Source organism: Onychostoma macrolepis, chromosome 23, assembly GCF_012432095.1.
Source record: "Onychostoma macrolepis isolate SWU-2019 chromosome 23, ASM1243209v1, whole genome shotgun sequence".
NCBI classification, from domain to species: domain Eukaryota; kingdom Metazoa; phylum Chordata; class Actinopteri; order Cypriniformes; family Cyprinidae; genus Onychostoma; species Onychostoma macrolepis.
The window spans coordinates 9716646-9732128 of record NC_081177.1 but is presented as its reverse complement, the minus strand read 5'-3'; the positions used below and the strand labels follow the sequence as shown (position 1 = coordinate 9732128).

General features: G+C 37.3%; 1 protein-coding gene across 2 annotated transcripts in view; it reads left to right on the top strand.

Annotated features, from left to right (window-relative positions):
* The window catches only part of chchd6a (coiled-coil-helix-coiled-coil-helix domain containing 6a), a 75335-nt gene that overhangs the window by 10714 nt on the left and 49138 nt on the right, over positions 1-15483 (top strand). Inside the window, exons 6-7 of one of the 2 annotated variants that reach the window (XM_058764337.1) lie at positions 8209-8232; positions 10034-10117. In XM_058764337.1, coding sequence (XP_058620320.1) covers positions 8209-8232; positions 10034-10117 — 108 coding nt within the window. The remainder of the gene's footprint in view (positions 1-8208; positions 8233-10033; positions 10118-15483) is intronic. The other variant, XM_058764338.1, reaches the window with a different exon arrangement.

Below are 15483 nucleotides of genomic sequence, written 5' to 3'. Positions count from 1 at the left end.
CTGTGATGGTGTGACATCATTGCACAAAGCTTCTCACTCGTGTGTGAATGGAGGCTCTGGGTGCTCACTTCCTGTTGTTCACTATAATCACTTTTACACTAGATTACCATAATTTATACATTCTCCTCATGAGTATTTTGGTGTTACACTAGTATTCCTTTGGTATCTTTAAATGTTGGTTTCTTTTCTTTGAAGATAATTCAGTGCATATAATAAAATAGTGTAAATTCAGTTGTTAGACACTAGATGGCGGAAAAAGTCTTTAACAAAATGTCAGTGTTTTAATGTCTGCCAAATCTCACTACAACGCCCAAGAGGTCTTCAGTGCTAATTGGTAATGTAAAATGTTTCTGGTACATTTATTACAGTATTTAAATTTGGAATAGTAGTCAATGTTTTTGTTACCACTATCTATCTTGAAGTGAGAAAACGGTGTGGTTTTAGCTCATGAGAGTAAATTGAAGCAAGACACACTTACAGCTGTCAGGTGTTGATTCATTTGGTTTGCCTGAGACTCTGTTAACATGAGTAGCTGCGCTAGATTTATAGGATCAGTTTTTGCCATTTATTTTCTTCATTTCTGATCTGGTCTGCTGTATAAAAAATATATATATTTACAATTTCCAATACAAGTTTTCTATTTGAACATTTTTAAAAATCTAGTTCATTCCTGTGACGACACAGCTGAATTTTCAGCACCATTACTCCAGCCTTTAGTGTCACGTGATCTTTCAGAAATCATTTGAATATGCTGATTTGGTGCTTAAGAAACATTTATTATTATCAATATTATGTTATACTTGCATATTTTTGTGGAAACCTTGATACTCTACCATTGAAAGGTTTAATAAAAAAAATAAAGTTGATACTTTTATTCAACAAGGATGCGTTACATTGATTAAAAGTGCCAGTAAAGGCATTTATAATGTTCGAAAAGTTGTCATTTCAAATAAATGCAGTTCATTTTAACTTTCCGATCATCAGAGTATCCTAAAAAAAATTGTAGCACAGTTTCTCGCACCAAATATCAGCAATTTAAATTCATTCAGAAAAGTTCATAAATTTCAGTTACATACAGTTCTTTATGTATTCATGTGTGTGTGCATTTACATGAGTTGTGATTTCCATTGTAAACGAAAGCTTTATCGCTTCATCATAGCTGTGAAACTCCAGCCTCGTGACACAACTCATCACAGACATCAACATTTCCCCCTCAACCTCCAACAGAAGATAACAATAAGCACACGCCGCACCTTGTGAACAATTCATTTCTTCGTTTATTTATTTACCTACTTTCATCTCCCCTCACCGTGCAGTTTATCAGAGAAGCTCAGTGTGAGTAATCCGGTGCGGCGGGAGAGAGAGAAGAGAGTCGGTCTGGTAGCAGAGTCCTATCAGTAATTGTAATCTCAGGCCTGACATCTTCCTGCATGCAAAGCCATTAAGACTCCCGCGCTCTCTGAGCTCAAGCCAGACCAGAGCTCAGGTAATTGCCAGCGGGGCCCGCGGCAGGCAGGTGGAGTGGATAGATTTTATCCCGTGCTCCTTGCACCGTTTCTTCCGTTCTAGCGCCGCTGTTGGAGCAGGAGTCTGGGATAAGAGGGAATTAGGTGCAGGATTAGGTCTTGTGTTGTCTCTGTATTTGTAAGTGTTTACTTATCACTCTGTCGGAAGGGCTGTTTTTGAGTGTGTCACAGGTTTTTCTGGTAAGCGTCTTTGTGTCAGTGGAGAATGATTTTCTTGTTTCCATGTCAACCTCAAAATGCCAGTGTTTATGACAAAAGTATGAACAATTTGTTATTTTGAACTTATTTTTTTAACTTTTTGTGACTTTTAATTGACCACAAAGTTATTTGTTGAAACAAATGGAACAAAACAAGGCTCAATACAGTCGTGTTTCCTAGGCATGAATATTGAGCATTTTACTATCTGTTTTTGGACTTTATTGACAAGAGGAAGAGGCTAGAAGTTATCTGGCAATATACAAATAATTTTAGCTGCATACAAACCTGTATGAGCACCAAAGCTCAACATGTATGAAATGTTTTTTTTCCTTCTAGATGGCCTGAAGAAGAAATAGAAAATTTGTGTGGAAGAGAAAATTTGAATGGATTGGATTTGAACTTTAATTTCGTATATGAGCACCAAAACATGTTTACACCACTAGCCATGTCTGACTTTCTTAAGGTTATTTTGAACATTTTAAGATAATTTTTTTTTTCTTTCTTTTTGTACTTTTTTGTCACTTTTATTGACCTCAGAATTTGAAATAGGAGTTTGTCTATCTGGACTAATTTTCCATACTTTAATTTCACAGTGAAATTAAAGAGGAGACAGGAAGTTATTTGGCAAGAGCCAAATAACTTTTGCTGCATTCAAACCTGTGTTTCCTGTATGAGCATCAAGGCTTAACATGTCCGAAACGTGCTTACCACTGACTAGGCTGCAACCAGGCTGCCAGGTGGAGTTCTAGAAAATTAGTTTGGAAGAGAAAGTTTGTCACTTTTATTGACTGCAAATTTAGAAAGGAAATAGGGCTGGAATTATTTGAGTAGAGGAAATGGGATTGAGAATATATTTGAACCTTCGTTTTCTATATGAACAAAGTTGAGTTTCTTTTTTTGGACATATTGCCGCTTTAGTTGACCTTTAGAAATGGGAGTTTGTCTGTTATTTTTGTTTTTTACTTAATTTGCCATCTTTATGAACCGTGAAATTAAAGACTGGCAAAAGTCATCTAAGTTTGTCTGCATTCAAACCTGTGTTTCCTGTTTGAGCACCAAGGCTCAACAAGTCTGAAACGTGTGCCACTAGGCTACAACCTTTTTTCCCAGGCTGCCTTGTAGTTTGAAAGATAAAGTTTATTTTTGGACTTTCTTTCACTTTTATTGACTAAGATTAGAAAGGAGACAGGTCAGGAAATTATTTGAGCAGAGAGAGGAAATAAGATTGTAACTGGATTTAAACCTTCATTTCCCATATGAGCACCAAAATTGCACCACATGTGATAACCACTAGCCCACATCTCAAGGTTTTACAGGTTCTTTTGAGAATTTTAAGAGAAGTTCAACTTTTTTGTTATTTTTATTGACCTCAAAATTTGAAATGGGGCAGGAAATTATTTTGGGAGAGAGAGGAGATAGAACTGGGACTAAACCTACATGTGTTAACTTGCTAGGCAACAGTGTTTCTTGAGCATTTTTAGAACAAAAAAGTACATCTGTGATTAGATGATGGAGAACAGTATCATTTATGGGCAGGTGACCCCTGAAGGCAGTTGGAATTATGAGTGCTAGCTGTACGCTTTACCCGCCATTCAATAAAGGAAGATGAGCATATTAAATTTTTATACCTCATGAGCACTTGACCGTTCCGGGCTGATTCCTGTGTCTCTCCCTCTGGTGCCGAACGAATCCCGACCCTCTGTCAAATAGTTCCTCTAGATTTGTCTTGTTGCTCTAATCTCTTTTCCCTCATGTCATCAATATCACGTTCGGGACCCTGCTCGAAAATGACATCGGCTCTCTCTGACACGGTGGTCGGATCGGGCTCAGATAAGAGGCGAAACGCCGGCAGAGAAATTATTCATGGCAACGGCACGAGAGAAGCAAGTAGCCCTTCCTTCTTCTCCCCAGACGACCACAGCGGCGTGCACTCTGGGTAGTCAGTTTGAATATTAAGTGCTAATTTATTGCGTAGCCGGGAGCTACGTGTTAAATAAACGCAGACGAGTAAATAGATGAGGAAAGCGGGAGGGGAGCTGTGCCCAGATATCAGATGGTAACACAGCACATCCAACCTAGAGGGGATGACGGAGTATAAACGCACACCGCAGGACACAACAGATGCAGCGTGTGTGTGTGTGTTTGTGCAAGAGACGAATCTGAGAATATGCGACAACTGTTACTCATGGCGAGTTTCAGTCACATTGCCTTGAAATTAAATTAAATTAAATGAACCTGAATCAGTTTTTCATATGACACAGGTTAATCAATAGCCGTCTGGTAAGACCATTATCTGGACGTTTCATACGGGGAGAGCATTTAATTGCGGATTATCATTACCAGAGGTAGTAATGAATAGAAACGAGCTGCTTTAATTATGTTTTCTAACGTGGTGACGGACTGAAACATTTTAACAACTAAATCTCATTTTCGTTCTGGAAACACGTACTGAAACTTTAAAGGAATAGTTCACCCAAAAATGAAAATTTGATGTTTATCTTCTTACCTCCAGGGCATCCAAGATGTAGGTGACTTTGTTTCTTCAGTAGAACACAAACAAAGATTTTTAACTCAAACCGTTGCAGTCTGTCAGTCATATAATGTCAGTCAATGGGACTCAGTCAAAAAAACATACACAGACAAAACCAAATGAAACCCTGTGGATCGTGATGATACATTGAGGTCTATAGACACAAAACGATCGGTCTGTGCAAGTCTGACTCCACAGGCCCTGAATGTTCACAGGAATAATCAAAGACCTCACGACTTCTCCAGATTTTTACTGCATAAGGATTGAGAATAAGGATTGAAAATAGTTTTCTACCCAAAGGTTGGCATGACTAAAAATGTAAATTCATTGTAAAAATGCCAATGAAGTTAGAAGTTTTTATTCATTTACATGACTTTTCCAGCTTTAGAAATCCCACTTCTCAGATTAGACTACCTCATATATCCAGGTTTTTCTAGACTGTGTAAATCCTGGCTCTTTAAAGAAACAAACAAAAAATATTTTTAACCAGGGTTATTATAGTTAACTAAAACCATAAAAAAACAAAAACATGTTTGATACTTGAAATAAAATAAACTTTAACCTAAATAAAATGAAATATTAAATTAAATCTACTACTGTTGAACTATTATACATACTTCAACTAGTTGCCAAGGCAGTATTTCTCTTTTCCATTTAGCGTAACTTGATGTACTAGAATAACTAAAATAAAAATTAATAAAAAACAATGTAGACATTTAATACACTAATAAAAATTTTACATTTGACATTTTTTCCTTTGTTGTGAAAAGATATTTAAGATTAAGATATTTAGACGGGAAGCGAAGTGGGAGAGAGAGGGTGGATGGGATTGGGAAAGGCCCGCAAGCTGGGACTCAAACTCGGGACGCCTGAAGCACAGCGGTGCTATATGTCGGCACGCTGCCCACGAGGTTACTGGCGCCGACTGAAAACGCAACAAAATTACTACAATTTTAAAATTAAAATGAACAAACTTAATTAAAAATATTAATAAAAGCCATAATAGTATCTCAGTGATACTAAAATAACACTCAAACAATCAAATATATGTTGATGTTTATTTATTTATTTTTGGTTTAAGTTGCTTTCAAACAACTGCTTTCAAAAAGCTTATATATGTATTTTTCTTCTCTGAAACGCACAAAGTCATTGGGGTCAAAAAACCCAGATATTTTTCCAAACATCAACCTTTGTGTTCCACAGATTAATTTTGTAAGCAATATTATTATGATTTACTCAAATATGTTTTTTTTGTTATGTTATTTGAGCTGTAGAGCAACTCCGTTCGAACTACATGCTGAAACTTTAGGTGTGATGGAGAACCGTGATAACACATTATAGCTGAGGTAATGTGTTCAGCAGCCTTCAGTTCATCATTCCTGCAGTCTCCTCACTTCTTCTTGAGCGTACGCCCTGTCACTTTGCATCTATCCTGGCCTGGATGCTGAGTTACAGCCTAACGCACACGCATGCACCATTGTTTACGGTAAACCAACTCCGAGCAGGGCTCATTTCTAGACTTATCAGTGTAATTCATGCTTGCCTGAGTATTATCAGCCTGCTCCAGATCCCAAACAGAGCGTTACATGAGTGCAGCACGCCCATCAGATTGGCTTTGTCACCACAGAGAATTTAAAGAGGATAAATAAAGAAATGACAAGGCGTGTGTGTAGTCAGGAGCTCTGTGTGTATGTGTGTGTGTGTGTGGCTCTCAACAGGCTCTGAGAGTTCTTTGAGACAGAGTGATGAGTTTGCCGTCATCAGACCAGCAGGGAGCAAACTCTTGATTTTTCAGCTAAGAGTTGTCATAGAGTCACTTTAAGTTCCTCGAGAGGCTATTTTAGGCTGTCTGCAGTCTGTTGGCTTCATGGTAACAACCTTTGTAGCTTTGCAAATGGCATTTTATAAATAGCTACCTATAAATGATTTTATTTAATAAAAATAAAAATAAAATGTCAATCTCCGGCATTAAACTCTTCCTGGTTGAGCAGCATTTAAAAGTAGCTTATTTCAAGCTACCTTTGTATTTCATATTTCAAAATAGCCAATATATTCACCCCTGTGACCACAAATCAGTTGAAATCTATATTAATGTTCCAATTTATATTAATAGCCAACAGGTAGGCTGACAAACTATATAAATTGACAGAAAAAGTGTTTATTGTTATGAATACATTAAATTATTTATTAAACATGAGTGTATTTTATCATATCACTGTTATCCTGTATTATGAAATCAGTAAATGCGCATTTTAGACATCTGCATAAAATGGTATGCAAACAGCAAGTCACCTTGACCTTAAAAACATCAACCTTAGATTAGTTTGCATATAGATGATGATGTGATTGCCTCAATTAATGTGCAATTAATTCTCATCAGTGATAATTTTAATATTATTTATATAGTATTTACCAATATGTTTATTGTTTTTGTAAATATATTGTCAGTTTTTATTTTAAATTTCAGTTTTTTGCTTTTGTCTTTTTAAAAAATTTTTTTTTAATAAATTATATTTCTGTTTAGCTTTAATTTATATTTATTTCAGCTTTAGTTTTTGCAATTGTAGTACTTCAACTTTAACTTAAATTAAGTCGGTCTAATTTTAATATTTGTTTTTATTTTAGCTTTATTTCAGTTAAGGAAACTTAAGTCTTAATTTTAGTTATCAACGCAGATTTTCATGAATGCAACAAAGAACAGAAAATGAATGATTAATTAATTTTGAGCTGATTTCTGTTAACAACATGTGCAAAATGAACCTTATTTGTAGGTCTCCTCTGATGCTCAGCTCTTGGTTTTAACTCAGCCTTTCCTTTTGCTTATCGCTGTAGATCCATGCGAGCCCTGGCAGTGTTGAGCACTTGGCTGCAGCAAGCAGACCAGATTACCCTCTCCTCCATGTTCATTAAATACGTGTGAAACGCCCTGCTGCTGCTCCTATAATGAGGAGTGAATTCCATACCACATAATACATTTGTTAGCACCCAATTTACAGTTGCAATTTCGGATCCCTTGGAGATTTGTGCTTAGCCTTTTACAGTCTCCTTTTCATGTTTGATATTTAACTGGTCAAGCACGAGAAGTAGATGTAAGATGTAGACAGTTTGTTGAAGTTGTCAGAGAATATTCTGTCCTATTTTAACTAAATTTTCTACAAAAAAAAAAACATTGCTTAAAGTCAACATTAAATCAAAACTGACCCCATTTACTTTCTTAATTAATGTCCTTGGGCATATTGAGCATGATTCATCAGTGCGTGTTGTTCTAAAAGTGTTTTCATTGCCTGAAAATGTCTTTTCTTTTTTGGTGATGTAACCAGATGAAATTCATCACTCATAAAAGTAGTATTTGGGCAAAATTAATTCTCGGTTTTAGCCGGAAATGAGTTTTCGGTTTTGGCTGAAACAGTTTTGAAGGGCTAAAATTATTAACTGAAACGTTGATGTTTAAGTAGTTATCAGCTGAATTAAAATTTTAATTTTGGTATTTCTGTAAAAAAAACAAAAACATTTTGGTGCATCATTAGTTTTAGACCCCTGACCTTAGTTCTAAGCAATAATAATGCAAAATTTGCCTGCCAACATTTTGACTGGCCCCACCAAAAAAAGTTTATTTTTAGCAGTGTATTTTCATGTAATTTCTTTCATAGGCAAGCACGTTGCTCTCCCATCAAGTCTCAATATGGTGCAATAGTCCTGCACCATAGTATTTCCCATTGAAAATGTAGTTTTCCCTAAATTAGCTCGTGTTTTTGCGAAAATGTGAAATTGAAATGCCCCACAGATGTGTTTTCATGTCGTCTTTAAACCTAACAATTCAAATATGGATGTAAATTTGTTTCAGACATGTCTTAATATGTTGAGGAACCATTTCCAGCCTAATTTTTCCTGTAGCTAAGTGTTAAATGATGTTTTCCTTCTTTCTTCCTTCTCTCTCATTCTCTTTTTCTCAAGCCTGCCTCCGAACTGGATGCCTGGGTAAGCATGGCCTATTCCACAGTCATTGTTACATTTCTCTCATTCACTCGTTCTTCCTTCCTATCTCTCCGCGTCTTGTTTCCTCCTCGTTTAAACATGGTGTTTTGGTTTTCATGCATTAAGCCCCGATTGTGAGCATGCAAACCGTGTCGGCCGCCGTGGCGGTTTCGGAGCTACCCAGCTAGAAAATTGCATATGATGCTCGTGCTGATGGAGGTGATTTACTGCTCGCTCGAGACAGGAGGCAGAGGGAAGGGGGTGATTATGTATGCCCGTAATTTGGGGTTGTGCTTTGTTGTGCACTGTTGTCTGGCTGCTACAGTACATGCGCCTCTCTCTCGGTCAGCGCCACGGGGCGTCTCTCCACCACAGCGTTCGTGCACGTGTGTCTATGTGAGAAAGCACGACTGTGTGAATGCTGTACCCCGCTGGGCTTAATGTATCTGTGCCTCGTACATAGTTGCGGAATGAAGGAAGCTAATTACAGGGGGGGATTGCGTGCATGTGTGCGAGCATGCCGCTTTCTGCGTTCCCTTGTTGAATATTGTTTGAATACTTGGTCTTTTTGCAGCTTTGAACTCATTTTTGTATGTTTGCTTGTGCTTGTATATCCCTCAATGCTGTGTTAAGTAATCGCTGCTATTGCTTTTCAATGGCACAGATGTTTGCATGCTAACAGATAGTCCATATCATCTCAGACAGTCAATCCCCCCCTGCTTTGTGCATGCAGAATTGGTGCCAAACGAGCCGATCGCATTCAGTTATTGCACACCTGTTTGAGCGTCACATGCATGGACGAAATCACCTACAAACTTGTGTACGTCGTTATCTTGCGTTCTCACTTTCTTTGTTTATTTTTGGAATCACTCCGTGTTGTAAATCCTCCTCAATGCTTTATTCGAGGGCTGAAAATCTTAGACCAGCTGTCCTTTTCCTAAAGTCTCTGGCAGAGTCGGCAGATCGGTTTTAAGAGCTTTTGGTCCATGCTGTTTGAGCGAAGCTGCGCTGTGCAACGTCCTGCGTCCGGCCTCTCTCGAGTATGGTCAACAGTTTTGGACCAGTAGGGACATATGCTGCCGAAAGCATTTGCTAATTCGCTGCCCAAAAATCGGAAAACCTTGACGAATCTTTTGGAAATGCCAACAAATAGTGAAATTCCAAAAAATGACAGTTGGACTTTCTATGTCCTAAGCTTATAAGCCTTATGGTATAAAAATGTTTTTGAATTTAATATCACCAACTAGATCACAGGGCTCGAGTCTGGGCAGTGTGTCATTTTCTGTTTTGCCACACATTTATTTTTAAGGAAGTTTATCATTAGTTTTTGGGCTCTAACGGTATTTATTTATTTATTTTTTTCTTGCTGGTTCAGTCAGGCAAGTAGTTAGTAGTTTTATATTTTTAAGATTTTTTTTTTTTTACTTTTTATGTACGTGTATTTATTTATTTTGCTAGAAATATTAAAATGTTAACATTTTTGTTCACTAAATTAATTAATTTTTTTTAGATTTTTTTTTTCTTTACAAAACAAATTTGCAATAAGCCTCTTAATTTTTGGAATTGGTCAATATTCAAGAACAATTGAATGACCACCCACTGAATAAAAATTATTTTTTATTTTTAGCAGTTTTTATTTGCTGGAAGTATAAAGCACATTACTTTTACTTTTCATAGGTTTTTTGTACTAAATTGTTTATTTAATTATTTGTTTATTTATTTTCATTTATTGCAACTGCTCTAGAATTGTGTGAGAAAGATGATCAATTTAATGACACGAAACTCTTCATTTACTTCATTGCAGGGGAAACAGCTGGATAAGAAAGAAGCGGAGCTGAAGGCGCTGGAGGCTTTCTACAAGGAACAGATCACACAACTAGAGAAGAAGGTTGGTGTCTTCCTGTCAGTTTACCCCAATTTATCTCTGTTATTTTTCTAATTTCATGACATTTTTTTTAAACATGCTAAATGCTGATAGGTTGAAATAGCTCTCAGATACTAATGCTTTTAGCGTGTAAATGCTCAAATACCATAGTACGGCATCTGTGGCATTTCTCGGAAAAGCTTTGAAATGTCTGGCTTTTAAGTTCTCTCTTCCCGTATAATTTTCACAGCTGATCCCTGACATTTTCGAGAAATAAAAGTTATGACGCAGAACATCAAAGAAAGGTATGCATAAGCAGAAGGCAGCCTCGAGATCAGTGGGTGGTTAAGAACTTGTTTCCACGCTGTTGTCAGTTTTTCCGCTTCACGCAAGGCTACAGTTGTTGAAGACAAGACGCCTCTGTTTGTACACAACTCTCGTTACGCCGTAATATTTGAGGATGAAAGCACCAGTTATCCTCTACTGCTGCGTTCAGTCACTTTCAGAGAGAGATAATGCCCAAACGGGCCATTTTCCACTGCCCTACCTTCAGCCATCTATGCTTCGTAAATGACTGGACCGAGATCATAATGGTTCATACAGCACTGAAGTGGGAATCTGAAGTGCGTTGGCTCCATTTGGATGGGCAGCAACGCCGACCGCCTTTATCCGCTGGGTTCACACCTTGATTGACCCCCATTGGTGTAAAAAAAAAGAATAAAGTTACGTTAAATGGAAAGGGCTTGCTCGGTGCGGCGAGGGGCAATGGTGCAGAAAGTGCTTTAGCCAAAGCCTCAAAACCATTCAGCTATTGGCAAATGAAGTCAGAGTCGCTCTCCAAGATTTGTGATTTTACTCAGTCCCCCTTCTCATTCGTTTTCTCTCTTTTGCCCTCCCTCCACCATTTTTCCTACGCTCTCTCTCTCTGAGGTCTTATCGACTGCATGCAGCAGGCAAAAAAAGCGAGATTTGCTTCTTTCCCCTCTTTACCAACATGCTGTAGGAAAGCAGCCCAGCGTGTAACAGTGGCCGTGTTGTATGGAAGTGGGTGTCCATAAAAAAGGCATTTTTTGCGTGGTTGAGTTACCTTATTTCCCAGAATGCAAAGCAGAATTCGAACAACTACCAACAAAGAAACATAGTGTAATAATGTCAAATGAATTTTGTTGACTTCAGTGGTGGAGTCACCTTATTTCCCAGAATGCAAAGCAATATTTGAAGTATCTCTGATAAAGCAACATTGTAACTAGTTGCTTAGTGACGTTAGACGAGTTGAATCCATTAAACAAATTTGACAGTCTATGGTTGTTGAGTCACTTTGTTTCCCAGAATGCACAGCAATACTTGAAGAGCCGCTGCCAATGAAATGTTTAACTTATTTGGTTGTTTACAGTAGTTAAATACATTTTCCAGAATGCAAAACATTGTTGCGTAGTTGTGTAGTAATGCTAAATGAATTTGGTTGACTACGGTATTTCAAATATTGCCTGTGCATTCTGGGAAATAAAAATGACTTGACCACTGAAGGCAACCAAATTCATTTGAAGTTACTAAACAATTAGGTTACAGTGTTCCTTTATCAGAGACTCTTCAAATAACGCTGTTCATTCTGGGAGGATTTTATAATAAAGCAATATTGTGTTGATTCAACTTATTGTCCAGCAATATTTAAAGAATGACTGTCAAAGAAAATATTTAAACTCGGTGCATAGTAAAATCAAATAAATTTGGGTACTGTGGTTGAATCATCGTATTTCCCAGAATGCAAAGTATTATTTTTTTGTTACCTGGTTGCTATTAGTGTCAGATGAGTTTGGTTGGATATATTAAACAAATTTGATTGTGTACTGTGGTTGAGTACTAGTAAATAGAAAACATATTTTGAATAGTATGTGCTAAATAATATTTATGACAGGTCAGCCCAGACAGAAGCTACAAGAGTTTACATTGATTTCAATGCTAGATACAGTTTATTGTGTAACAACAATACCAATATTACCCAGGAAGAAAAGAAAATCGTAATGTGGGACTTTAAATTAGAAACAAATCTGAAATACTCAAGGATTCTTATTTTGAAATGTATACTGTATAGTAGAAATGTCTAGTAGTTGAAATGTCTGCTACTATAAATGTCTACTATGCTTTGCTTTATAAACATCATTAAGTTGATATTGTCATCATAATTCATCAACAGTTGGTCATAAGCATCTGGCGTAAGTGCGCACTATTAATTGATTGTGAACTTTTCTGAAACCGCAAGCCTGTAGAACGTGCAACAGCGCCACATTTTGAAACGTGCAGCACTTGTATCCCCATATTTAAGTCATCTTAAAATGATAATGCATCTATTTGTTATGCAATTTTATATAATTAGGACTTAAGGACCTGCAGGGATTTGTTTTATTCACACACGCTCCTAAATACATTGTACAATTCACACGCTTCTATTTTTAATCACAAATGTGAGTGAAATGCTCACACTTTAGAGCCTTGTTGAATCACCTTATTTCCCAGAATTCACAGCAATGCTTGGAGAACTACTTCCAAAAAACATTATAACCTAGTTGCTTAGTAATGTTAAATAAATTTGGTTGTCGATAGTGATTGAGTCCTATTACTTTCTGGAGTCCAAATCAAATTCATTGGATGTTACTAAATAAATGGGTCACAGTTGTTCTTTTTAGGAGATTCTTTAAATACTGCTGTGCACTCTGGGACGAATCTCTGGTGAAAAAACATTGTAACGTACCAATATTGCGTTGAGTCACCATATTTCCCAGAATGCACAGCAATATTTAAAGAATGACTATCAAGGAAACATTTCATCCTAGTTGCGTAGTAACACCACATGAATTTGGTTGACTGCTGTGGTTGAGTCACCTTATTTCCCAGAATGCACAGTAATAATTGAAGCACCTCAGTCAAAGAAACATTATAATCTAGTTACGGAGTAACGTCAAACAAATTTGGTTGAATACAGTGTTTGGAACAAAACATTTCCTCCATTAATATTAATGTGAGGTGTCGTTTTTATATTCTGTGACTAAAGAAAGTCGCATTAGATGCAATATTTGTATTCTCTCTATCAAACGCTGTATTCAGAACAAGAGAATAACCCAGCCACCTTGACAGCTTTAGAGAGATAATTCCTCTCTATTTGACTCCCTCACTTTGTTCAGCTCCTCTTGCTTTGTTCATATAAGCTGTACTAAGAGGGTTGCTCACTCACTGGCTTGAAGAATTGCCTTTTTGTTTATTCACTTTGGGCCCAGTGATTCGGGGGAAGGAGATGGAGATGAATGTTTTTGGTACATGCTTCATTATGATGCGAAAACAAAGGATTGCAAAGGGAAATATTAACACTGGGACAGCATCCATGGTGGCTTTGCCGGGCTGATAATTTAACGCTTGTGTCTCTCAAAAGAGGGGATTTGTTCCACGGTGTACAGTTAACGTTGTTCGCACGCAGCAGATTTACACCCCATGGTCTTTCAGACTTAATTTACGTTTTATTTTGAGCCGAAGACAGATTTATAATACACTTCCAAGCAGCGTTTTCCATTTGTCCGTTTATATTAAATCTATGTTACTAATATTTCACTGGATGTTAACTGAGTCCTTGTATGGGAGGGTTTGGTGTGAAAACTGTTCATTTTGAATGAATACGGAGTTGTGTAGTAGTTAGAGCACATGATCAGGTAATGCATTCTGGGAAGTGAAGGGAAGTATCGTTCTATCCATCTGTCATTTTATCCATTATCTATCTTTCTGTTTTTCTATCCATTCTGTCATTTTGTTCCGTCATTCTATCTACTGTACGATAGATAGTTCTCTCTCTATCCACCTTATTTTTCCCATGGAAGCATGCATGGGCATTTTAACTTGAATGTGTCGAGACTTCCAGTCGAATCCACCTCCATTAATTTTTTTAGCTGTACAAAACTGATTGTTGTGCTGTTTTATATTGCAAATTGGTATTTCTTGTTATATTATTTTAATGTATTGCTGTAATTATGAACAGACTGGTTTGTGGCACCAAATGGTTTACTGCTATTTGTTATTCTTCTAGTTATTTTCCTATAGTGGCTAATGAATTTTTCACAGAAAAGAGCTTTCTTCCACACTGCAAAATAAGGGGGATTGTCCGTCCATCCTTCTATCCGTTGTTTGTTATGTCTATTACTGTGTCTGTCTATCGTTCTGTCTAGCATTCTATCTATTGTTCTGCCATTCTGTCTATCATACTGTCTGTCTACTATTATGCCTGTCTATCATTCTATCTGTGTTCTGTCTGTCTGTGGTTTTGCCTGTCGTTCTTTGTCTGTTCTGTCTATTGTTCTATCTTTCTGTCTGTCTATCATTCTATCTATTGTTCTGTCTTTTGTTCTCTGTCTATGGATTTGTCTGTCTATCATTCTGTCTGTCTTTTGTTCGCTCTGTGTATGGTTTTGTCTTTCCGTCATTCAGTCTCTCATTCTGTGTCTGTTGTTCTGACTATAATTCTATCTATCATTCTGTCTGTTTTGTCTATCTATAATTCTGTTTGTCTGTCTGTGGTTCTGTATGATTTTGTCTGTCTATCGTTCTCTTTGTCTCTGTCTAGCATTGTATGTGTTGTTCTTTCCGTCTTTCTGTTGTTCTATCATTAATTTATTTATTCATGTCTGTCTATCAGTCAATTTGTCTGGCTGTCTGCGGTTCTTTTTATCTGTCTGTCCATCTATTGTTCTCTCTGACTGTCTGCTGTTCCATTTATCGGTCTACCTATAGTTCTGTTTGTGTGTCTAATATTGTCTTAAGTTGTTTTTCTCATTTAAAAATGAGTTATAGGAAACTCTTTGCATTTCAGTTATTTGTAATTCTGCTTCCTTTCGTTCAAATTCGAATTACAGTCCTGCTGCTTGTTTGCTGCCTCAATTCAAAATCAATTCAAATTCAGGATGAATGGCGCACAGCCCTGACTTACAGTCTAACATTCGCTCTCAGACGGGCGGTATGGAAGCGGTTAACTAAATTTATGCCGCAAGTATTCCGTCAGGGCATGAGGGGGTGGTCCGCATTGTGTCAATCTCCGTCGCTGGCTCAGGGCAGACACAGGCTGTGAGGATTAATGGCGACCCAGTGCTAATTACTGTGCGATCATCATAAATAAACATTCTACATTGGGGGCCCCCCTCCCACCTGTACACACATACATACACACTGCTATCTCGCACGCATTGAGGTTACAGACGAGCTATCTTCTGTCTAATAGCAAATAGGATCAACCCAGTGTGTCAGATGCCCCAGTATTTATATTTACCTCATTACAAGGAAGCACCGTTTGCCAAAGGGATCAGAAGCTGGCAATAAAAGGCGCACAGAGTGTTTGCAGTCAGGCTTTACTTGCC